This window comes from Pantherophis guttatus, chromosome 2 (assembly GCF_059756535.1).
Source record: "Pantherophis guttatus breed Tessera chromosome 2, ASM5975653v1, whole genome shotgun sequence".
Lineage (NCBI taxonomy): Eukaryota > Metazoa > Chordata > Lepidosauria > Squamata > Colubridae > Pantherophis > Pantherophis guttatus.
This window is the reverse complement of record NC_142064.1, coordinates 148118450-148145782: the sequence shown is the minus strand read 5'-3', so window position 1 is coordinate 148145782 and position 27333 is coordinate 148118450. Positions and strand designations below refer to the sequence as shown.

General features: G+C 35.4%; 1 protein-coding gene across 15 annotated transcripts in view; it reads right to left on the bottom strand.

The window, feature by feature from the left end:
- HELZ (helicase with zinc finger) overlaps positions 1 to 27333 on the bottom strand; it is a 135682-nt gene that overhangs the window by 6620 nt on the left and 101729 nt on the right. For all 15 annotated transcript variants that reach the window (XM_034412646.3, XM_087886982.1, XM_087886984.1 and 12 more), the window contains exons 19-28: positions 25371 to 25554; positions 23842 to 24070; positions 20431 to 20635; positions 16721 to 16772; positions 15368 to 15570; positions 13361 to 13568; positions 7631 to 7707; positions 4889 to 5459; positions 3798 to 4032; positions 2597 to 3107 (exon numbers count right to left, since the gene is read on the bottom strand). In XM_034412646.3, coding sequence (XP_034268537.2) covers positions 2597 to 3107; positions 3798 to 4032; positions 4889 to 5459; positions 7631 to 7707; positions 13361 to 13568; positions 15368 to 15570; positions 16721 to 16772; positions 20431 to 20635; positions 23842 to 24070; positions 25371 to 25554 — 2475 coding nt within the window. The remainder of the gene's footprint in view (positions 1 to 2596; positions 3108 to 3797; positions 4033 to 4888; positions 5460 to 7630; positions 7708 to 13360; positions 13569 to 15367; positions 15571 to 16720; positions 16773 to 20430; positions 20636 to 23841; positions 24071 to 25370; positions 25555 to 27333) is intronic.

Here is a 27333-nt window from a genome sequence, read left to right as displayed (position 1 = left end):
GACATGCTTCTGGGCCAAGCTGGGGGAATGCAACTCTCTTGGTCTTTCTTGATCTCTCAGCTGTCTTCAACACCAATTAATTAGAATTAGAACAATTAATCAGTGGAACAACTTGCCTCCAGAAGTTGTGAATGCTCCAACACTGGAAGTTTTAAAGAAGAGATTGGACAACCATTTGTCTGAAATGGTATAGGGCCGTGATGGTGAACCTATGGTACGCGTGCCACAGGTGGCACACATAGCCATTATCACGCCAACTCAGCTCTGTCGTGCATGTGCGTGCCGGCCAACTGATTTTCGGGCCTTCTGGGCCCACCAGAAGTAGGGAAACAGGCTGTTTCCTGCCTCCGGAGGGCCTGGGGGGGGGGGACCATGGGGAAGGCCCGTTTTTCTTTCTTACCTGGCTCCAGATCCTCTCTATGCATCTGCGGAGGGCAAAAACAGCCTATATACTATAGGGTTTCCTGCCTGAACAGTGGGTTGCACTAGAAGAGCTCCAAGGTCCCTTCCAACTCTGTTATTCTTTCTATTCTATCAATCATAGTATCTTCAGGAGCTGGGAGCGAGAGGCTCCCAATGATATCTATCTGTGTTGGGAAAGTGCCAGCTAAGCTGGAAGGAGGGGTCAAGCTTATGGTGCTTGCAGCTGCGCAATGACTCCAAACTAGGCCCTTGTTTGATCCCTCCTTCCAGCCCAGCTGGCACTTTCTCAACAATCTGCTTTTTCTTAGCTATCTCCTTTCTTTTCTTCTTCCATTATATCATCATATTTTAAAATACAAAAGAAAAATGTCACCTACATTTTAAGATGGCCTTCTACCGCCAATGCCTGTCCTACACTAAAGACGTGGCTTCCAAAAGTAGAGAAGGAGAAATAACTGACTGGTTCCTTGATATAAGATGGATTGTTATAACTGTGTTATTGAATGAAACAAAATAGCACAGCAAATGTGTTAAGGGTTAACAGGTATTATAAAATTGGTATTGGGACAAATATTCAGATTAGTTAAACCATGCTATTTTCTAATATTTATAGTTCTATAGTGAAATATGAGTAAAAGCTAATTAAGTCTATTCTTTCCTCAGTTATCCATTTAAATAATACATTTATTCGAAACCTTTCATCTTTATGGTATAGATGAATAAGACAACAAAGCTTTGTCTTTCCCTTTAAAAAGTGACCTTTCAACTGATTCTGCTAAAAAAAAACAACCCAAAGAATTTTGAATTTTAGAAGAAAAAACACTATTAAAGATCTGCAACATTTCCATTACTATTTTCAGGGTCCCACTAAACATAAATCAAAGATTTTACTGGATGTTCCTTCCAATGTCTGTCAAACAATAATTCCTAGTCTCTGGCTGTGTTTTTGAAAAACAAAAAATTAATAGGGCTTACTGTAGTTATTTTGCTCTTTTGCCCAGCTTTGCCTATTTTTGGGCAAATGCTAGATACCCCACTAAGGGGTGGAAAAAACAGAGATCTAAGGTTCATGTATAAGCAACTATAATTAAGTTTTGACTCCTGGTGACTATGTGGACAGGTTTTGTCCCCACAGTTTTCTTGGCCATGTTTCCAGAATTATTTTGTCAGTGCCTTCCTAAGAGTGAGAAGGAGTGACTGGCCCTAAGTCACCCAGTTGGCTTTAATGCCTAAAACAGGGAGACTAGAATTTACAATCTCCCAGTTTCAACTGGTTTAACTTATAATACCAAACTGGCTCCCTTGAAAAAACTGGACACTCAATTTATCATTCAGAAGCATATCCAAAATCACCACTTTAAAAAGAAGTAAAATTAGATTGCTAAAGTTGGATTTTCAGTATCTCAAAATAACTTGCCCATCTGGTAAATGGCATAAAAAGCAGTAACACCTGATACTCACCCAGTTCCAGTGAAGCAGCAGTAGCAGCAACAATAACATATAGAACTTTGCCCAAAGTCACTACCAGAATGACCAGCCCCATTTCCCCCAGCTTGTATATGTTACCATTAAGCAGAACTCCTCATTACAGGTAATCCTCGACTTATGACCACAATTGAGCCCAACATTTTCATTGCCAAGCAAGACATTCGTTAAGTGAATTTTGCCCCATTTTGTGACCTTTCTTGCCACAGTTGTTAAGTGAATCACTGTAGCTCTTAGGTTAGTAACATGGTTGTTAAGTAAGTCTGGCTTCCCATTGACTTTGCTTGTCAGCAGGCCGCAAAAGGTGATCATGTGACCCCAGGACACTGCAACTATCATATATACATGCCAGTTGCCAAGCATCTGAATTTTGAACATGTGACCATATCATGTGATCGTGAGAAAAATGGTCATGACACTTTTTTCAGTGCCCTTGTAATTTTGAACAGTCACTAAACGAATGTTAAGGACTACCTATATAGGTCAAAATAAATATAAAGATTTTTCCAAGTGAAGTTCAACTCCTGCTGACTCTGTGGACACTTCTTCGCAATTTTTTTTTTTTTTTTTTGCCAACACTACAAAAATGATTTGCCACTGCCTTCAACACAATTAAATATAACTTTGTGCCAGGGCAAAAGACACAAGTATACAACACACACACCCCTGCCCCCCACAGACTACCTACCTCTTCTAAGCTATGCAGAGAAGAAGCAGATACTGCTCGTGAAGTGAGGGGGTGAAATGGTTCCTGACCAACTGCGTGCTGATGATTTTGTATTTGTATAAAAGGGTTCGGTTGTGATCTATGAGGCAATGGAGGTATACCATAATGAAAGCCTTGCCCCATGAGATGACTCTGGTGTAAATTAGCATAGGTCCATGATCCATCTGGCTGCAGGTATTTCAAGGAAGGTGGGGTCAGGTGTTCAGATGGCACTGAGAAAGGGGGATTGTACATTTGAGGCAAATGCTGCTGAAATGCTGGATTGTTAGAGATCTCAAGGTCCCTACTCTCAGAGAAATTAGGAAAATGGCCACTGTGGTTTGAGTTGCATGTAGGAGAGAGGAGTGCTGGTGGACTTCTGGGCTGTACTTGTCTATATTGCAAAAGTCTTGATTGAGGTGGCGGCATTTCAACGAGGTCCCTGTTTTCAGTTTGATCACGGTGGGAGAGCTCTCGAAGCAAATCCTGGAATCTGGATTAATGAGATAATGATTGCTCAAGTGAGATAAAACACCCTCCAATTAACAAGTAATATTACAAGAAGGACAACACACATTCTTTTAAAGTGCCGTTATCCAGGCTGTGCATAAACTTCAGCGAAGGTAGATATCGCCAGAGTCAAATTATAAATTAATTTATAGAGTTTTTATAATTATAAATGTTAGGAAAGAGAGATGTGTGTGTGTGTGTGTACTCATTAAAAAAATTATTAGCATCTGTAAATATACTAAATGATCAACCAGAAATGTAAGCAACAAAAAAAATAAAAATAAAAACAAAACAAAACAACAGATACCGAAACCTGGATTTAACAATCCAAATGGGATATTAGTCCTAAATACCCATTAAATCACAAAATGTCATTTGTGGCTATTTACATCATTTGTGTAATGATGGCATTTTGCCAATAACATAAATTGATGCAAACAGTTAAAATTAACATAAATTTAACTCCCTCGCCCAGACATATTTGGGAAGGGGAATCCAGGGAGAAGTCTGATCTGCTGAATCCAATAAATGAGATTCCATTAGATCAAAGTTTTCACTCTACATGTGAGATATACACACGATGGCAAAAGAAAACAACCCCAAACCCCAGCATTTTAAGGGAAGTAAAAATATTCCATCTGCAGTTGTGTAATTCCTACCAAATGATAATTACCTTGAATATGTTGCCTCCGTTTCGTCTTCAATATTGTTGGCAAGTTTCCAGTTTGCCCTGACTGGCTGCTGATGCAGTCCCATGGACTGCTGAGAAAGGTGGGATAAGTGAGGGTGGTGATGATGAGAATAAGAAATATTGCCCTGACTGAGATAGGCGTTATGCTCATTCCATTGCTGTAGTCTTGCTTGCTGTTGCCTTAAGGTTTCCAAAGCTAAATTTCCATGAATACGATCTGTAAAAGGCAGGGGGGAGGGGGGAGGGTGAGACAAGAGGGAGAGAATAATTACCCAGCTTCTATATTTAAGAGCTTTGTGCTTAAAAACTGCATTTTTTTTACACACACACATGTGCATAGAGAAACTATCAAGCATTAGCATTCCTTGCTAAAATTGTGCTATCCTCCCAAAAATTGTTTCAGCAGCTAGGATCCATATATCGAAATGAAAACTTACTGTATTTAATGTCAGTTTCAAAAATAACTTGAAAGAAACACACCATTATACTTTATTGCCTCTTTTTTTTAAATCCTGAAATGAATGTTAGTCTTGAAGAGGTTTTATTCCTTATTTACATCTAAGGAAGATTAGCTGCCATGATTTCATCTTTCTTTAAGATCCTGGTTAGTAAACTGATATTAGATTGCAGCTCCATTTTAAGACACAATAAGGAAATAATGTAGCCAAAATCAAGCCACTAAAGCTTGCATAAGAAGGCACAACAGGGTTAGGAATAGGACATGAACACAATGTACACGCCTAACTTTTACTGTAGTTTAGGAAACCGAGATCATTACACCCGAAATAGCACATAGTCTTGAGAATGGGATAATTAAGGAAGAATGCTTGCAGAAGTGACATGGTTAAAGGCTGTGGACTAAATGACCTTCAGTTCTCCGAACAATGAAAAATAAACAGTTATTTTTGTTCAATCAGCAAAACAAAAACCGAAAGGATTTCAATACTATACAATGGCTGTAAAACACCAAACATACAATATGCCAAAAATGATTCTTTGCGTGACACACCTCCTCTTCACCTAAGCAGACTGCCCCAATTTAAACCCCCTAGACTGTAGCCATGGTTACCTACCTAATGGTTCTCCCACAGACACTCCTGGAGGATTCTCTTCAATGAAGTGGTTCAAATGGGATGGCATCATGAGGTTAGGCTGTGCAATGGGTCTCAGAGGGCTACTGACATCTTGCAGCACAGATGGAGGGAGCTGTTCTAAAACCGAAGTGTCTGTACCAGGGGAATGAGGTCTATGTGGAACCGGATTTTTAAAGAAAGACTGGTTGGGGCCAGTTGGAAAGGCAGGAGAGAGCTGTGAAGATGGTGGTTGCGGCTGCTGATTTAAATGATTGTGTTGCTGGACTATCTGGCTCTGCGGAGGAGGCATTTGGTTATGTTGTTCAGACAAATGATTCTGCTGTTGACTTAAGAGGTTCGGTTGCGGTGGCACAGGATATGGATGCCTTGAAATTTGGGCTAAGTGCTGGAAGGGGCGGCTAGGAACAGCGTACTGGGCTTGGGGAGGAGTGAGGTGAATGTTCAGCTGCCTGGGGTTAAGATTATCTTTGCGGTGAAATTTAGAATTAGGATAAGAAGAACTGGAACGCGATTCAGGGCTTCTATTTTGGGGATTTGCTTCTAAGTCAACCTGGAGGAAATTACACAAATTATTTGAGTTAAAAGTCATTTAAGAATACAACGAAATCCCCCCTAAGCAATGAAAGTACACAGCAAATTATTTTAACACCAACTCAAGCATGTGATATATATAAAGAAGGTGGGAAAAACAAGATCCAGAATGAAGAAAAACTATTGTAAAGCTTAGATACATATTCTCCTTTAACATATGCTCAATTGAAAACATAGTTTACCAATGAATATAAATCTACTATAAAATATGTCATATGAATTTTTAAATTTTACATGCTGTATACAAAATATAATTTTAAAACTATTTTATGAAGACCCAGATTGTTGGGGGGGGGGCAGTATGCTGACTCTGTAAAACCACTTAAGAGAGGCTTTAAAAGAACTGTGGAGCGGTATATAAGTCTATGTACTATTGCTATTATTACAAGATACAGAAGCACTAAGTTTTGTGGTCTCATATTTCTATTGTTAAACTGAATATTAAGATCTCATTACTGAAAACCATTTTAGAAAATATTACAGAAAAAAAATAATTACTCACTTCTTCCTAATTACCATAGTAATTTAGTAAAAGGGAGAGAACCATATAAAGCTTTTAAATTTTTTCACTTCTAAAGAAAAACATCAATGTAATGCAAATGCCACTCCTTATTTCACTTTGCTTTGGGTCTTTCCATCACCCTCTTACTGATGACTTGTTGACCTATTAACTCCTCCTAATATTCCTCCTTAAAGGGGTGAGAGCATTGGGAATGGGACAATGACCAGAAGCTAATTTTAAATTTTTATCCAAATGCAGATTTTAAAATTAAATTAAATTAAAATGTTGAAATTATCTAATATCTGTACCCATGTGTTCCTCCTGCATGATTCATAGTTTTCAAATTGAATAACATAAAACCATGCAAATACTTTGTCACAACGATGTACAATACCATGATCCTAAAACCCCAAACTTGTATAGACTTTGATCACCCGTGAACAGATCAGATTCATTAAATGAATAAGCACTGATAGGCTAATGAGTCAAAACTCATTTTGCTTTGATGATCATACTCCCTTTTTAAAAAATATATCTCAAAAGAATATTAAGTGCTATTGAGCTTTTGCTAAAGCATTGACTATCAAGCTTTTTTTATTATGAATAGTCTAGAAAGACAGGCTGTATAAAAACAACAACAAAAAACAAAAACAAAAACAAAAAACCCTACTGAATTCAATGTTACTGAAATAAATTCTCAAAATTTCCTGAAATGGATTAATTGTAGTATTGGCATTACAGGTTGTCCTCGATTGAGCGTAACATTTCAATTGCAAAGTGAGATGTTTGTTAACTGAATTTTGCTCCATTTTACGACGTTTCTTGCCACAGTTCTTAAACGAATTACTGCAGCTGTTAAGTTAGTAAGACTGCAATTGTTAAGTGAATCTGGCTTCTCCATTGGCTTTGCTTGTCAGAAGGTCACAAAAGCTGAACACATGACTTTGGGATACCGCAACTGACATAAATATGAGCCAGTTGCCAAGCATCCAAATTTTAATCACGTGACCACGGGGATGCTGCAACGGTCATAAGTATGAAAAATGATTATAAGTCACTTTTCTCAGTGTCATTGTAATTTTAGTCACTAAATGAATGGTTGCATGTTGAGGATTACCTGTACTCACTTTGATTATTAGGAATAGTCTCTTATCTACTGTAAACAACCCAAAATGTTGACTACCTCACCATATTATTTCTCCTAATACTATTGCTTAGGTGAGTCTGCACAAATAGTTGTATTTTCCCTCTAATATATCTGATCTCCAAAACGTTCCAAAATAATAATATAATGGGGCTTCAAGGTCATTGGAAGCAAAATGAAATGGGGAGGGAGACAAGGTAAATGGGAGGAATTGCTGTTATTCTCTGGGATCCAACTGAAGCGAGCTTGTTATACTCTGAATGGTGCCTTGACAAATACATTTTCTTTTTTGTGTTACAATTTGAATTGTATTATGTAGTGACAGAGTGATCTTTACTTATTTTTATTTAGGTATAGTCATTATTGCTGTGGGCTTAGTTATTCTGCATTTTGATTCTTTTTGGGTTGTCCATATTTTTACAATACCTACATTATCCATGTTTCATGGGCATCACACAGGAGGAAAAAATAATAATGTGCGTACCTGTTTGGCTTCTAAAGAGTTTTTCTCAGGTGTCCGAATTTTACTGATTTCAGGTCCAGCACCAGGTTCATTTTTGCCTAAATAATATAGAAACCTCATATAAAATTCATTTTTAATATTCAACTTAAATTATACCCCACCAAAATCCCAGTTGAAAGTTATTAAACCTAGAAGTGTGAAATATCAGTGTTTTCAAACTTACATTGATGATCATATTTAAAATATTATTGTTTAAAATTTAGAGCAAAGGGACAAATATTAGATGGTTAAGAAAAAGAAAATATTTTTATGATATTACTTTATTAATATTTTTTCACTTAATTTAAATAATTTATTTTACTAAATAATATTTCCAGCTTCTAAAAATAATTCCACATTGACAATCAATTGAACTACCTTAAAATTACTGTATAAAACAAGAATACCCATGCATAAGATAGTATACAGGTGAAAAAATAGTGCAGGAAACCAATTTAAGGTAATAAGTTAAAAAAAAGTAAAAGAGTAAATGCGAATCTAAAAAATATATTTATCTATCAGCTGTGATCAACAATAAAAGAAACATACAAATTAGAAGCAAAAATTTATTGTTGTTCTCAGATATAGCCATATAAATAATATTCATTTTTATAGTTACCCAGACTAAATAACCGAATTTGTACTCAACAATTGAAAACAGACAAGAGCTTTTTAAAGTACAGCAATCTTTGCTCAATAGGAGATAAACTGTGATCTTTTGGTTACTTATAAACTAAGAAACCACGGGCATATCCCAGAGAATGAAGCCATGATTTAAAATTGATTTCTATGCAATAGCTTCCTGGGAAGTCATTAACATGGTTCTTCATTCAGTTGTAATATTATAGCTAATTGTGATTAGTGGTATGATCACAAGAAAGGAGTAGAAAATAAGCATTTCATGTTTCAATTTATTGCACTGCAATTTGATCAATCAAATACCACTGCTGATTCAAGCCTGCAATGTGCTTTCTTTAGATCAAGTACAGAACATTACTTAACATACTATGAAAGAGATGATCAAATAAATTTAATCTACTTCCTGTTCCTGAACTACTTGACTGAAGATGACCAAAGCAGTTCTGGATAATTACCAATTACTAATTTATAATCTACTCTTAGATAATCCAAAGGAGTGCAAAGTCTTTTGGGTCCTGTTATCAACATAGGAAAATAAAACAGGAAAATAAAGCTCCAAATTTAAATCTTGAATTTAGGAAGGTAACTAGAAAATCATCAATGAGACAGATCTATTATGAAGCAAAGATACACGGTCAACTGGATACTTCATCAGATTCACTACTCAGATATTTTCTGACCCTCCTCTCAAAGATAAATATCTTTATTCATTTTCTAGTCATTTCCACAGAAAACTATGGAATGATAAAACCAGAAACATTCCCCAGCGGATAAAGATAAATTTAAAATGCTGCCAGAATAGGAAGGTATAATTTGTGTGGCTTACTCATAAAAGGGTATTTTAAAACTTAACCTCTGAAATAATAAGCAGCTATAAAAATTTCATACAAATGACATTTGTTTCTTACTCTTCAGTCAGCATACATTATGTGATATTGATAATGATGATATATTCGTTCATCTTCAAAATGTCAGACTAAGAGAATTATCTTCAGAAATGAATGTATATTTGTGCAATATGTTATAGAACACGGAAAAGTTCAGCAGTGAATGAATATGAAAATATTTTGCTTTACCTAACTCCGTATTAAAACTTGCAGAATTCACAAGTTTAAGGTAATTATGAATCACCATTCTCTCAGCCCTTCTTTTAAAGGAATAAGCAGCTATACAGGTATTTTATGCTACTGGACTTATGAGCACAATTGAGCCCCAAATTTTTGTTGCTAAGTGAAACATTTGTATGAATTTTGCCCCATTTTACAACCTTTCTTTCCAGTTAAGTGATTCACTACAGCTGTTAAATTAGTAATATGGTTGTTAAGTAAATCTGGCTTCCTCATTGATTTTGCTTGTCAGAAGATTGCAAAAAGTGATCACATGATCCTGGGACACTGCAACCATCATAAACATGAGTCAGTTGCCAAACATCTGAATGTTGACCATGTGACCATGGGGATGCTGCAACGGTCTAAGTGTGAAAAATAGTCATCGGTCACTTTTTTCAGGGACGTTGTAACTTTGAACAGTCAATAAATGAATCCTTTTAAGTAGGGGACTACTAATTTTCAATTGCATACTTGCAACAGCCAAAGGTATGGCAAGCACATTATGTGCTTTTCTATCAAGACATCTATACTGAGATTGAGGTTGAGTGGCTGATCAGATGACTACTACACAGCAAAGAAAATATATTATGCAACCAGAAATAAACTTCAACAAGCCAACTTTGACATGATTATATCCCATATCTTCTGACCAATAACTTAGCAATAAGGTAATATGCTGAAGTAAACCCCTCAGAGAGTGCTGTAAAGCATTATGAAGTGATATATAAGTCTAAGTGCTATTGCTAAATAACTTCATATCAAACTGTTGCCCAAAGACTTCAGAATGCCTTTAATAGGAAACTTTAAAAGCTTCTGTTCCTAAACTCAATCCAGGGCTCACACAAGCATGTGTAGGCCTAACACTCATCTTGCTTTTCCAAATGACAAATCTCATGTAATTGTCTGAAAAAGTCTCTCATTAGAAATGCAGTCCTAACTATCTGATGTAGAGATGTAAATTAGAAGTTTGCCCTACATCTTCTCAAAATAGGCACAGGACCTAAAATGCAATAGTTTTCTAAAAGAACAAAGTTAACACAAATATCAAACCATCCAACTTTCAGTTTGTTTTTTTTTAATCCTATGACATACTTGCTGATTTTCATTGTTCCATGTTTTTTATTAGAATTTACCCTGACAGAGTTTTTAACCTTGATAGTTTAGGTTAGGGCAGGACTCTTAAAATTTGGGTCCCCTGCACAATAAAAAATATTGCCTGTTTTGTCAAACGACTGGATAATGTTGCATCTACCAAAAGGAAATATAATTAGTGTAGTAACTGATGTGGGGGTCTGGGGCAGTTCTGTTATACAGCTCGGCTTTAGGCCTAGGATTAGCATTGCCTGAGAAAAAGCTAATTCAGAAAAACAGAACTTAGATGAACATAACATTTTTAAAGAAAGCTTAACTGGCAATTTCTTCAAGCCAATTTCTGCAAAGAAAAGGTCAGTATGTTTTTTCCCTATTGTTGAATCAATTTGAGTGTTTAGGAATTCCATCTGTCTAAGGGCTAGTTTCTTGGCCGTGATATCCCTTGGAATAGCTAAAACAACTACATTTATGAAAAATGATAAAACATTGCTTATTGCAGCTGGAATCATCATAGCTGCCACCTGTCTATGCCTCTTGCTGGGGCTACCCAGATTTTGGGGTTCTCCTTTATGTTTTTCATTAACTCAACCAGCTGGAGTTAACCTTAGCTGTAGCTTATTTGAAACAAGGCAACTACTCACCATATGTTGTGTTTTTAGTTAAGATTAACTGTCTATCTTGGCTCAGATAATGTGAGCCAAATTTTACCAAAAACAGCAAAACTGTTCTAAATTCCTCATGGTGAGGGTTAGGATTAGAGTCTTGGGTCCTTTTTGTTAAAGACCAAATGCAGCCATTAAATAACTGAAGATAGGCAGGTTGCAGCACAACATACATATCAGGATAAAAGTCAGAGAACTCTTAAAAGACAAAAGCTCCTCAAAGTCTTTTCTTCAGGGGTTTTCTTTTCCTTTTTGCTGTGACCAATTATCTTTCATTCAATAATGACTTCACACTGTAATTTTCAACCAACAAGAACAGCTAGCTTTAATGTTTAATTGCTCGTCTTCCTTCTTAATGACACATTAAGTTAATGCATGATTGAATTTGGCTTTTGTGAAAATAGATTATTTTATAATAAATTGAAGTATCAGCACCTTTCACAGGCAAGTCCAGTCATCCTATTTTTCTTCAGAGACAGAACATTATGTTAAATGAATTTAACAACATTTTATTTATTCTCTTTCAGTTACATTATTAAAAGTCCTAGAAACTGAATTTCTAACATGTTCCATGCTCTCCCACTTCTCAGGGTTTTAACAGAAATTAAGGATGGGGTGCCATATTTGTTTCTGGAATTACCCAAACCTTCATGAATAAAATAAGTAGGTTTCTTTCAGGGCTATATCCGTGAACTAGTTTGCATCCAATTAACTTTTGAAGGACATCATCATCTGGCATAGTAAGGTGACAGCTCATACATCTACAATATTGGGAAATTCATCTTGGCACTCAATACTGTACACAGTAATTACTCTGCTTTTCAAGCAGTTAATGAGGCAGATTTTGAACAGCACAGCTTTAAGGAAAGTCACTCAAACAGCACAAATGAAATCAGAGCAATTTCAGTGTTGATACAGTCGTCAGTCCTTCAGCATTAAAAAGCTGCCTTGCTCTGAAATAGATTTTATGCTAATGAGATTATGCTTATTCTATGCTTATTGTTTCCTAATGGATCTGTCGGATTTGTTTTCCAATTTCAGCTGAAACCTGCTGATTGAAAGGTAATAAAGCTACAAGCATAAGCATAGAGTCCAATTTCTCATTTTTATCTAAGATAATTTATATATTTTTCACATCAATGCATTATCTACTATAATAGAGATAGTGCTGGATATATAGGAGCTTCTGATGCCCCAAAGAATGTCTGTAATAGCAAAATCCATTCTGCTCTCTTAAAATACCAGAGAATATTCTGCATTCATTTATTGCTCACTTGATGTGCTTTCCAACAAGAAAAGACAGCACCTGTGTCTGGAGGACTCTGAAATATCCATACGATATTGCAGTTTCCAGGACTTTTGTCTGGTAAACTATATTGCATGCCTTCTTCCCAGAAAACCCAGTTTAATATTTCCTTGAATAACAGAATAGAAGAACAGCAGCATATTACAACCACTGTGCTCCTCCATGAAGGAAATAACAATGGAGAATCCAAACAGCAATGAGAAGCATAATGAAGGAATAAAAGAGGAGAATCATTGTTTAAAGCAAGTAACCTTCAACCAGAACACTGAGATAGTTTGGTCGTCTACCAAGAACTGATAAACCGAGAAGAGTCAAAGAGAAAGTCTGAGAAAGCAGTCATTAAATGGAGTTGAGTGTCTCCAAAAAGACATTTATAAACCAAAAAGCCACATATGATTTGAAATATCTGATCTGTTATGTTTGCCATCTTTTATATTTATATTTTATATTTTATTGACTTTATTGTAATTTCTCTGATTGTTGTAAGGCAGAATCATTGAGATTTGAGTGGCATACAATTTTAATAAATTATTACTGCTGTTTTTAGTCTGAGTTGCACTTGTGCCACATATAGCACTCTCTCCTATGAGTAAGGCCACTTTTGGCACGTTTTGGAAAGTATGCCAATAGAACATCCAAAATCCAGTTTTACTCTAAGCATGCTCCTACCGTTTAATGACTTTTCTTCTAGAGGTTATTGTACCAACCAATAAACCCTTATCCACATCCCACTGACTAGGTAGTAAATGAAATATACTGATTATATATTCCTTATAAAAAAAGCCAGTTTTCATAAACACATTTCTCAGTACCATTTAGAACAGACATATCAATGTTAGGTTTTAACTTAAAACAAAAGTTTTATTCACTTTATTCTCTTAAAAAAAAGAGATACTGAACTCACTGTTTCGATTTAGTTCAAGTTGTTCTTTCTCTGAATGATGAAGCTGCTGTTGTCCTATACTAACTGGTGAATGATGTCCAAGACCATAGGGAATGGGGGACCCACGTCCATGTGCTTGTAAAAGATTCACATTATATGCCATGGCTGTTTGATGAGTAATGATTCGAGGATCAACTGCAAATCTACTCTGATACCCTGTCCATGGTACCTATGCAATAAAGATATAAAACCTAGTATCATTTACATTTTTAATTTGAACAGTTAAAAGCCATCTAAAGTACCAATGAAATTAGAATGTTTAAGCAGTTTTCTCTAAATAAGTAAATTACTCAACAAGAGGAACCAGGTATTTTGAGTAAGAACCAGTATGGTTGTAAGTTTCAAACTGAAGAAATCTCTTGGGAATCAAGATGTGAGAATAAAGACATGACACATGGTAAAAAATATACAAATAATATTGAATATAAATATGGGACAACCTAAAATCCCTCAGATAATTTGTGATAGGACAGTATGAAGACCCTAGTCTGGAAAAAGAACATGAACTGTTTATATCAACACACAAATTCAGAATAGATTTTTTAAAAAAAATGCAAATATAGACATATTTTATTACTCTGTATTTTTTGCAAAAGAAATGAATAAAAAGGAAAAGGAAAAGGAAAAGGAAGAAAAAATATAAAGTGTTAACAATAAAAATATTAAGTTTTCATAGCTTTTGATGACTCAATTCTATGACAGTTTCCTGAGTTAAAAACTGAAGTCTGAGGATAAATCAAACATTATGGACTCCAAAAGATCCTTGACATTCAATCTTTGAGAATTTCTACTGATGATAACAGAGTCATTTTTTTAAAGTTGCCACTGCTTTATGTGACTGTGATAAAGATTTCATTTTAGTAACTGAAAATCTTTTTGACTGAAATCTATTTATTTTTCAGAGAAACAAGTCACATTTTGAAGACTAGAAAAAGTACAGTTGTTGAACTATTCTTATTTTCCTGTTGAAAAATAAGTAAGCTACAGTGGATCCTGAAGAAGCCCAAAACAAATGCCTGTAGACTGCACAAAAAGTGTTACCGCTTTTTATTAAAATGAACTACAATGCTAATTAGTGTTTGAAACCAACTGTAAGTATGAGTAAAAGAAAAAAAAAGAAGAAAGGAAACTGCCTGCCAAAGATCAAATGATGGTTAACTTTCACATGAGAACAAAGGAGAAATTCATGCAAAAGAAATGGAGTGGAATATTTGAATTCAAAGCACGGTACCAGCTAGGTCATACCCCAATACACTCTCCTTGCAAATACAGGAGAGAGGAGAGGAGAATCTGGAAGAAATATTGCAGAGCCTCTTTGTAAGCTATAAGAAATAGTTACAAAACACTACTACTAGTCCACTTCTGAGGTCTTCCACTATGCTTAACTCTATCCCTACAAAATGGGCAAGCTGCCACAACTCCTTAACAATGTTTAAAATAGATTAAAAATATCCGGATTCCTCTTCTTTAAGAAATGCTATAGATATGGCTTTCCAGTTCAGGAAACGAAAAAAAAGTACTTCCTGATCACAAAAAGTTACCCCCTTCCATTTTATCATCCAGCCATGTGTGCATTTTTCTACAGAACTTTTTCGTACCTGCATTTTGAGTTCTTTCATATATATTCATCTTTTTGCAGGCACATTTTGAAATATTTCAAGACAGTATAGTCTTCTAAAAGAACTTTAAAATATTTAAAGTTACTGATATTTCAGATAAGTACATTTGCCACGAATGAAAACATGGCATGCTTTGGCAGGTTGGAATTTCAGCACGCAAAGTTCATTGGGCGTTATCTGGATTGTTACAGGTCAAACATTTAAATAGTTGGGAGACTTATTTTAGTGGCTTTTTTTCTTTTATTAGCAAATAGCTCTTCTGATAAAAGCAAAATAGTATTTTCAACTTTCTGTGAGTAAGCGGGGGATGGAGGGAGGGTGCTTCGTTAACGCAACAATGAATACTTACAGGTAAAGGCACAGACATGACCATATTTCCTCCGTAAACAGCAGGTACATAAAGAATGCTTGTCCCAGTGTGAGGATCTATCCGTTGTACAGGACTGGGAGACTTCCCCAGGTTAGGATGAGGCCCAGGAGGAGGAGGGGGTGGCGGTGGTGGGGTATACGCTCTGACAGGATTTCCAATTAAGACAGAAGCCGTTGGCTGAACTACATAAAAAATATGAATGTGAAAGTTACAAGCGTTCACTTTTTCCTCAGCCTTCAAAGGATGTTTATTTCATGGCAGCTGTGGCCAGGAACATATGATAGCCTGGCCAGATTCATTAAGTGCATCAATTACACACAGTCATCTTTGATAGATCCTACAAGTCTGGTGCCTCTGCTGTTGTCAAGCAACTACCAATCTCATTGGCACCAAACCTGTATAGAACTTTGCAGTCTAGGATTCTCTGGTGCATATTTAGGCCAATTAACCCTTGAGAAGGGCAAATTAATCATAAAAGAAAGAACTAAGACATTGATCATCAAAATGCTATCACCACTGCTCTTGAATTCTATTCTCAAATGTTAGATAGCTGTGAGCACTACTGCAGATTATCTATACAATCTAAGCCTAAGCAAATACAAAAGAGCCTGCTTTGATGTCTTCCCTTCAGTTCAGCTGGTGGGAAGATTTCCCAGGACTCCTTACTTACAGAAACTTTGCCCTTGTGGATTTAGAGAGGTAGAATCTCTTGACCATAAAGAGTGCCCTCTTTATGATGCCTCAAGACATGTTTTATCTCCCCAATTATCTCTATATTTGGAGGTCCATTCTGATAACTTTTATGTTCATTACTTTTTAAGTGATGCTAACTTTGCATTCGCATGCCAGGTGGCCAAACATCTTCATCACGTCATACAATTTCACAAAATGTCTAACTAATCTGTGGTTTTATAGTTGTGTTGCTTTTTCCCCATAATAATGAATTGCTGTACCAAATTATTTCTCTTTTCCTACTGTAAAGACTGATCAAAGGCCACAATAGAGATATTAGTCTATTGCCTATATTTAGAATTCTCTTGAACTTTGGATCAAATCAAGTCTATATGTTTTTAAATACTTTATTTCCCAAAATCAGAGGAGCTCCTAAATTTAAATAGTATAGGATCACTCTTTTGGTCATTCTTGATCCCTTCCCTATGCTTCCCTAAATAATTTTAGATAAAGAAAGTCCAGACTCCAAACAGGGCTATGGATTCTGATAGCCTATGATTTTTACCTAGAAAACATTTAGTTTCATTGCAAAAACATGCTTATTTCTCAATTTTTTTCAAAAAAACAAAAACAAAAAAGCACCCTCTTCCAAATACTTACCAATTCCATCAGTGTGAAAATGGTCACTATGGTTATGATGATGGCTTTTTACCTATTAAAAAAAGATTGGCCAGGAGTTAAATTATTCTACCTTTAAAGCTGATATAAACATCAAAGAAAGTTAAGAAAGTTTTCAGAACTACCAATATTATAGAATGCATGCCTATACATTTCTAGAAAATTACAGAAGATAATAATATTTTCAGTAACCAAAAGATATTCCTGTGGCACAGGACAGGGGGATATAGAGTAATTCGTGAGCCTTCACAAACCAAGATTTCTCTGCCTCAGAGTCAGGTTTACATCTTATTAATTGCAATGCTTCACAAATACTGTTTTTGTTTAATTACATAAGATGTTGCAGTGCAACACAAATGCACACTATGTTCAAATACTTGTAAGGTAACATTGGCCCTCTGATTAATGGGACTGTTGGGAACATTAAATGGAGAAGAGGGGACCTTGTACAGCACCATGCAGAAACAAAATAGCATAAATAAAAAGCAAATAAAACCCCCCAATTCTTACAATAATTTTAGACATGCAGTAGAAAATACCATATGATCAATTTCAGAGTCAGCAGGGAACAAACTTAACCTAATCCTTGTAATAATACACGAAAGAACTATATAATTGAACAGTTGCACTGAAAGTATTATCCTTGTTATATTGGTTATTTTTACAATTCTGAGTGTTTTACACTCTACAGCTGAAAATGTACACATGGCAAATCAACTTTGATCATATAATACGTCTTGTAAATTAGGTTTTCTCCTAGTATTTGGTCCAGCGCCTCAACCAATACACCAATTTGGCATATAGAAAACTGAAAAAAAGAAGTCAATGCCTGTCTGTCTGTCTATCTAATCATCTTCTCTTGAGAAAATCAAGATTAAAACAAATGGCATTCACATGTTATTTTAATTTTAAAAAAGAGCAGGCTGCAAGTACGCCAATCATTCTTGGGTTGATTCAAAAAATATGATATTTTGGGTGAAGAATCTACAGGCAGTCTGAACTATACTCTCATGTACACTAGGTCATTTTAAAATCAAGATAAAATTGCAATCTTGCAAATTTATACTTATCTAGTAGTAGAATTAACAGCATAGCTATTTTACTGTGGAAAATATATAACAATAGCCATCGCCAAAGGACAACTGTTAGAATATCACTGTCAAGATCCTGTTTTAAACAGTCAGCGTCTGTGGCACTGCCATCAGCAAACTTGTCCTCCCACTTTTGTAAGAGGAATAAATACTTTGCAAGAAAGAAAGAGAAGCCCTATGGAACTTGGAAAAATGGAAACTAATAATGGTTGATTCACAGTAAAAATCAGTATCTCAGTTTATTGTATCTTTAAACTGAGATACTGGCTTCTTCTGTGAATCTCCCAGTATTAGTTTCTATTTTTCCAAGTTCCATAGGGCTTCTCCTTTTTTTCCTGCAAAGTACTATATATAACATTGGAGAAAGATATTTGAATCAGCCCCAAGAAATGTAAGCATGTTTCCCACAACATCAAGATTACCTTCTGAGGGTTCTTTATGTGACTAAAAAAGAGACAGCTAACTAAAGCTCTGGCTTCTTAACCCAGACAATAATGCTAACCACAAAACCTTTGGAGTAGGCCAGGGGTGTCAAACGTGTGTTGTCACGTGACATATTGTGACTCCCCCCCTTCGCTAAACCGGGCATAGGCGTGGCTAGCGCGTGACACATCTGGCCCACGGGGCGCAAGTTTGACGCCCCTGGAGTAGGCAAACAGAAGATGCAGGAGATAACTTGTACTAATTTCGAGATGAAGTTAGCACCGTCAACCTCTTGATGGCAAGGCTCCCAACTATACAATCTAGAATGGAAGGGCCTTCAGAGGAGCAAAGTGCAATACAGCAATATAGTGGAAAAAATATACAGAAAAATATAGTGAGAAATATATTGATCCAAGGCAGGATCCAAGGCTATGGCCCCTTTATGACCTGTGGACTTCAACCCCCAGAATTCTGGAAGTTAAAGTCCACAGACTATAAAGAAGCTGATCCAAGGTGACAACTAACTGGCTAACTTGTTTATGTGAAAACACTATTTCACTCTGGCCAGTTACAGTTTCATCTAAAACAGTTACAGTTCTCTCTCCCAATGTTCAGTAGAAGGCATGGACACTGTGGGCTGCCTACTTATCCTAGGACATCTTGCACTCTTTCTCCAAAGATCTACTGTTTCTTACCTAGAAAATATCTACTAGGTTTACCATATAGCTCTAATAGGAAGACAAGAGAAAACCAAAAGATGGTGATTTTTCCCAATGCCTATTTTTCAATATGCTGTCGAGCACCAAGTTTTAAAACTCACTGATGCTTAAGAACATTACTTCCTCAGGGGAAAGGTCTACGCCATTTTCCAGCAGTCTGAACACATTAATCAGTCTGTTTAGAAAGCCTGAATAAATATTGACCTATGAATAACATGGATGAAAAAGAATAACAAACTGGTTCACTAGTTACTCTATAAAGATAGAGTCTCTAAAACGCATTGCAAAAGAAAAATTACATTTTAAAATGCTGGGGGCTATTTCTGCTTCTTCTAATATTTAGGGTTAGATAAATGTTTCCATAATCTTTCTACAAGACCTATCACTATTGATTACAATAATTCACACACACATACATACTCACTCCCCAATAGAATATGGCACTTTAAAGGAGTTATAGCTATTGTTTTTATCTCCAACCCCACCAAACCAAGTTCTTGATACTCATTTAATTTGCTAGTAAATACAGTACTAAGAAGGTTTATTTATGCAAATTCCCAGCTTTCCATCCAAATGAACATAAGAGGTAGTTTACATCACAAATAAAATCCGTAAAATACAACTGGTAAAAAAACAAAACAACCATGACAACAGTATCACTTTAACAGATATTCCTCAGGTTCGCTTGTTCAGCAACGGATCAAAGTTATGAGGGCTCAGAACAAGGGTAATATCCGGATAGTCTGTGAAGTTGCGGTTGTCGCAGCATCCCTGTGGTCACATGACTGCAATCTGAGCGCTCATGTGCCTGGCTCACAATTACTACATCACAGTGAGCCATGGTCATACGATCTTTGGTTGCAACCTTCCCAGCCTGCTTCCCATTAGCAAAGTTAATAGGGAAGCTGGCAGGGAAAATCACAAGTCACCAGTTGTGATCATAAGTTGCTCCTGCTGTTTTTCTCTCAAAGATCCCCACCCTGGTATGAGATCCCAGGGATCTGGGACTCAATAACACCCAACTGTGGCCCATGCTGGCTTACCCACACTCCATAATATTCATTCACAGCCCCTGCAGACTCATCCACACTCTGTATTACTCTGCAGCACTCACCTACGTATCTCACCTGCTGGCCTCTCCCTACACTCACTCTTGATATGACTGTATAATTTTAAGGGGGTGGGGGGGGAGACAATGTATAGATTTTGTGTTTTCCCAGACATTCTAGCAGCTTTTGGCATGAATATCATGATCTCTTCTGAACACATATTGTTTTCCTGGACCCAAAAAATCACTGCTTACGAAAAGCTCTATCTTAATATATGTAAAACTATGTTATCTTTTCAGCCCAGTATTTTCCCATTCTATGTTCTTAGGAGGAAGCACAACAGCTAATATGCTTTTCTGATATTTCTTAGCAAATTCTTGCAACCTTTTAATCATTTTCTCAGAGGTTACCTTTGGTGGCGATTGCTGTGGTTTATTGGTGTTTGATGAATGCTGCTGTCGCAGAGCCCGTGGAATAAACTCGGGAGCCAGCGGATTCAATACATAGGTTTTCTTTAATTCCAGCGCTTCCAATTGAGCCTTGATCTGCTCAAATGTGATACCGTGAAGACTTTCATTATCATGACACAGGGCAATAAATCTTTCCCAAAATTTCCTACAAGCCAATACAAGAACAACACAAAAATGTTTTTCTACAATAAAAAATAAAAAGTAAATCTTGAACCTAATCCCTTTGCTTTCAATACTATTTAATTATGAGACAACATCATTTGAAGACTTCTAAAACTATTTAGCATTAACATTTGAGCAATAGCAAGATTTAGTAGCCAAGTTCTTTATATCACATACAAACATCTGTCTTAAGTGTTAGAATGTCTGCAAAGTGCCTTTTTTGTTTTTAAAACACTGAGGCAGATTGTTCACACAGGGCACATTTACAATGTGGCTGCAAGAAAAATGAATCAAATCCTGCCAGTTCTGATAGGTAACATGCTGTTGAATTTAAAATAAAAAATTGCCACAGCTCTGTCTGATATAGCTGCGATTTTACAAATACGTATTGTAGCCATATTTCAAAAGGTCTTGATAGTTATTGCAATAGATTCTTGACTCACTTTAATAACTTCCAAATTACATTTACATTTTAGAATTTTGCATTATCAATGAAAATGTTGCATATTTCTGTAGACTTGATTAACTGTTTTAAAGTCAGACAATGCCAATAGGTCTCAAAATGTTGGAAGAACAAGGAGTTTTACAATCAAGCTGTTGTTTAGAAGAGCTGTGAAAACCTGGATCTTTAACCAGCAGGCCTCTGGGGAGAGGCAGTGAGACCTCTTGCTTCATTGAGCTTCCTATCTTTTATCTTTATCTTTTATTGATGTTATTGTCATGTCATTCTACTTCTATTAGCAGGTCTTTGTATTGTGTGATTTTCTCAAGTTCTTTCTCTTCTCTTCTCTTCTCTTCTCTTCTCTTCTCTTCTCTTCTGCTATCCCCAGGTATTGCAAGTTTTGTTAGTAAAGTCTTTGCTTGCATTCCACGGCAGCAATTTATGATTATCCTTGCACATCTGCTTGCTGAGGGATATACCACAAATACTTTTCCAATGGCTAAATGGCTATGAAAAGCATAACGTGAGAGCAAAATTAACAAAGGTCTTGTAATAAATTTCAAGCAGATGGTCGTCCAATCCAGATCAAGATCACCACAGAGCATATACTTCTTCTGAACAGCCTTAATATTGAAATAAATAACATCCCTGGAATTCAAAAGGGATTTAAAACAAAATAGGACCAGCAAGATTCTCCACGGTAACTTCCCACATAATTTTACTTTCAGCGCTAGCAGGTTAACTATGAGACATGCTGTGCAAAAATGTCCATGTTTACATAAAAATAAAATCATATTCCACTTATGTATGACAGCCTATGGATCATATTCACAAATATAAACCAGTTATTTTATCTAACCTGTACACATGCAGTTGCTATGAAATTAAAATAAATCAAAAAAATTTATGTTCTACAAGCAAGACCTAGTACAAAGAAATAAGAGCCATGGTGGCACAGTGGTTAGAATGTAGTATTGTAGGCTAATTCTGCTGACTGCCAGGGGTTTGATCCTAACCGGCTCAAGATTGACTCAGCCGTCCATCCTTCTGAGGTCAGTAAAATGAGGACCCAGATTGTTGGGGGCAATAGGCTGACTCTGTAAAACCGCTTAGAGAGGGCTGTAAAGCACTATGAAGCAGTATTGCTGAATTCTCATTATATATATATTCTCTCTGCAATAATTCATTCATTAAATTGTATATACTTAATATAACTAGAAACAGGGTGGATAAAAATCAATGATTTTTTTTAAAAAAATAAAAAAAACAGATTTTTTTATTTAAATCGGATTTTTTTGATTTTTATCAAATTTATTTTAATAAAAAACTTTTGGGGTAAAAATCTATCGTAAGATAGTTTTCTATTTAAGATACATAAATAATTTAGTTTATTCAGCATGAAATGGAGCTTAGTTATGTAGTATGAGGCTGTATATTCTGCAACCCTGGGACTATCGGTGAGTCAACAGTGGGTCAAAGGAGTAGCAGAGATGACAGTTGCTCTTTAAAAATTATGATTTAAATCGAGTTGATTTAAATCAAGCCTTTTTACTAGTGATTTAAATCATGATTTAAATTGTGATTTAAATCAACTCGATTTAAATCAAATCCACCCTGACTAGAAATTTCTTCAAGGGGACAATATTAAATTTCTGCTAAAACCAAATAATTGTACTATCACATTTTTAAAATATTAAACATATAGATTGAAAATAGATTACAAAATTATCCACTTCAACCTTCAAAGTTTAGATTATCAACAAGGAAACCAGAAAAGATTAAAGAATCTGGTTTTGCCTATTGCTATTATAACAATATAAATATAACAGCACATACCTTCATCAGTGGCAAAAATCCAGCAGATTGTATCTAACTCAGCCCTGTTCTTGCTTTCACTATATCCTACTCTATTTCAATTTTTAATCTGAGAACTAGACGGGCTTATTCACATTTCTGTAAAACTTTACTTTCCTCTAGCAAAATTTCTAAAGATTTCTCCCTTCCCCCATTTATTATAAATATAATTTCAAAAAACAATAAAACCGACACAAATATGCATTTAAAGGAACACACTATTAGTAGACAAAACTAGTATCCTGGAAAGCATTAAACGATTTTTTTGTAGTTGTGAGTGAGCATTACAATACAACATTTCCATTTTTACCTGTAACATTAAGAGAAAATTTGACAATATGAATCCTTTGTAGATTGGCCTTGTTTCCCCCTTTACACTGCAAATGAAATATAATTAGCAAACATCCAACAACAATGTTGCTAATTTGAGCCTATTACAAGAAATTTTCATAGTCTATCAGCTTTAGATTCTGTTAATATATTATATTATACTGTAGATTTAAACAAAATGAAATGATAAATGATGGTGAGATTAAACACAAGACATGGATTACAGATAGTGTGTAGGGAGACATGGATAGTATTTCGCCCTGTAAAGCTCACATCTATCTCAAATTAAGAGAGAAAGCCTAAAATAGGCATGTCCAACTGTGACAATCTTAAAATTTGTGGACTTCAACTCCCAGAATTCCCCAGCCAGCCATGATGGCTGAGGAATTCTAGGAATTGAAGTCCACAAGTCTTAAAGCTGCCACGGTTGGACACCTCCCCCCACCCCATCTAAAGTGTCCACTTAGGTGAAGCAGAGCAGGAATGAGAATTAATTATTAAAAACACAGTAAGCCTTTCATCGTTATGATTTATTATTTGGTCATACCACATATTGGTTGTACCTGCATCTTCCAATGGAACATAAAGCAATTGGGTCGCCCACCACAGCTACTAGGGACTGTGCTCTTGTAATGGCTGTGTTGAGAAGTTTGTAATTGGACAGAAAACCATAATCTAAGTCCTCTGTTGAATCTTCCAATAAATGTTCCTTCCGCTTCATCGCTGTTTGCTTGTGTTTGCAAGTGTGTCGGGTTCGTACTGTGCTGAGAAACAACACTCGAAACTGCTTTCCTGAAGAAGGAAGAGTATGAGATACTGTTAGTCTGTCTTTTTTTTTTTTTTGCTAGCAACACTACCACATGACATGTATTGACTTTTTACATCAATGTTAGCAAAGTGAATAATTATTGTTCACTTGAAAATATTTATGCTATAATAATTAGAAAATAAATATTCTAGAATAATTACAAATAACAAGAACATTATTTGCTTTGGTATTAATATTAATTATGCTTAATCATTGATATCTTTGGTGCTGTTAATTTCTTTTGCATTAAAAACATTCATGCAGTGTGCCATATTTTTACATATACACACACAATGTGTGTGTGTAGATAGATTAGAATAGATAGATAGATAGATAGATAGATAGATAGATAGATAGAACAAACGAATGAACAGTACTTGGGAACTTTTGCTTTAATTTTACTACTGTAGTTTACCAATTTTAGAGGTACCAGTGGAGGTAATTTTATATTTGCTCATATCCTTACAAATGGAAGATAACAGAGATTAAATTTACAAAGAAGAGCAGAAATGGGGAATTTGGGAAATGGGAAAATTGAGTGGCTTAAAGTAAACCTGAGGAAAAAAAGCTAACTAAATAAGGGAGAAATAACGAGAAAAAAATGATAGGTGGGAGACCAGCAGGTATCCAGGCTGGAAAAAGGGTATGTACATGTATGTTATATTCTTGGGTGAAAGGGTATGTAAATAAATCTAAGAATTAAGCATCCTTATTATTTTTTCATGGGTTCTAAGAACCATTAAAAACTCTAGATTCTATTCGAACCCATCAAAGGAAGAAAAACAGGAAAAAAGGCAACTTTCCTGGTGAAACACAGAAATTAAGACCTTTACTATGATTCATAATCTTAGTAAAATTAAATGTATGGTATGGTGTGGTCTATTATCATAATTGATTTGTTATTATTTTTTAAAAAAAAATCTGTTTCAACATAGTATTCTTTTGCAGAGTTCAACTATATTCCTTTCCAACTTGAGATATTGTTCTTGAACATTTTAATGATCACAGCTATTGAATATTGCTAGAGCCTTGTCTCAAAGGGCATCCCATGATTAAAAAAAAAAAGGATGCTTAATTCTTAGATTTAAAGTTTTCAATGTTTTTAAATACCAGTAATATTATAAATTGCTGTTATAAAGCACTTTAATGCTATTCCAACTCTTGGCTAGATTCTTCTAGTCAAAGGTATGTATTATCAATGTGGTCACTAAAAGATGATCCTGACTTTATAGCACCCAATCAAATCAAATCAAATCAAATCAAATCAAATCTTGTATTACTTACCCTGAACATTTAACACTCTTTCAACACTGACATCAGACAATCTTTTTTTCCGAAGCTCTGCCCGAATTCGGAACACTTGATCAGCATATGGTGTTACAACACCTATGCTGCCATCATCCAACTTTCCCCAGGCTACCGGCCACTTCCTCCTCAATTCTTCAACACGTTCAACTACTTCAAAGACCTTAAAAGGGGAAAATCATGCTTAGGAAATGGCTAGTTTTGTTGATATACATTTTGCATTATATTCTTGGATGAAAAGCAATACAGGTTTTAGCAGAAACCAGTTTTAGCACCAGTATACAGTATTATCTAAGTCTTTTGAAAAATAGTTATTTAATTGCAGCATCCCCTGTATGACACTGGCATGATTTTAATAATCTGTAAGCATATCACTTCAATTATTAATATTTTCACCGCATCCATAATTGCCTTACATATGCAATCAAAAGGACCCATACAATCAATAAGGAACGAAACTCTAAATCTGAGTGGAAACCTTAATGAACATCAATAACAATCATTTTATATATTTCATAACATAATTTTATTTATTCAACATTATTATCTGAAATATTAAATAGCATGCATGATAAAATGAGTTTACTGTTCTCCATTAGGGAAATAAATGTATATTTTAAGAAGCAGATAAATTACTTTCTACTTTAAGAACTTGTGCAACTCAAATGTTAGGAGGATGCAACAGTGGTTGTAGGTGCTGCAACAGTTGAAAGTGTGAAAGACGGTCATAAGTCATTTTTTTCAGTGCTGTTGTATCTTTCAACGGTCACTAAATGAAATGTTGTAAGTCGAGGACTACTTGTGGTTGGATAAAAATGCCAAATCCAGTCTAAACATCTGATTAGCTGTGTGACAAGTTACATAACAGCAGCAGCAGCAGCAACAACAACAACAACAACAACAATAATAATAATAATGGAAAAATGGATTGATTTTGTCTGATATCAGATAAAAAAAGGAAGGTATTAACTGTTAAGTTCAGTGTTGCCAGACTTTCCCTTAGTCTTTTAGTTGAAGCCTACTCTTCTGATCAAAACCAACTTCAAAATACATAAAAGTTTTATTCCAATTTTTGTGTAAATCCCCCCCCACACACACAAATTAGGGTCATTAAATCAGAGCAAATCATTTTATCACTGGATTGTTTTATCACAAATTAAATATGCTCTGAATGAAGAAAGTATACAGAGCAAAGCTATTTAACCTGTGATAACAACACAGATAATCATCTGTTGTGACTAGTGTGTGATAATGAACAAGAGGCACAAGGAGGAACTGAATACACATAAAAGATGCAGACATCCTCAAAGCAAATGTAATTCCTGATGACTGAATTATGCAGTTTAATTGATACCACCATATAAGTGGTTCACCCCTTGTTTCTCCCAGGACTTTTCCCAACTTCATAGTCTAGTTCACAGCACATAATCAGGAGTTAAACAAAGGAGAATAGAAAATCAAACTGTTTTGTTTCTCTCGTTTTATGGAGAAACCCATTATACCATTTCTCTAAGAACGCCTTGAGGGCTACTGAATCCAAGATCATGTGGACCGACATTTGTTGTCTCTTTTTCAGACTCAAAAAAGGAGTAATTTTAATGAAGAATGAGAGAAGATGTACTGCTACTTATGTTATAGCAGCTCACTAAACACTTCCCCAGGATTTATTCTGCTAATACAAACTGACTAAATTAAATGGAAATGAGGTTTGTTTACTCCTATGGACAAACTAGTACTACACTGGTACAAATATTCTAGGAATATAGCAAAAAATAATAATAAAGAAGCCAAAGTATTGTATATAAATGTCCTTTCAGACTGTCTTATTATGGATGAATATATCTTTTGAAGCCATATAAGAGCCTTGGTGAATCAGTTCTATCTACATATGGAATGTCCAGAACCTAAACATTTGCTAAGATGATTTAGATCTAATCATGAA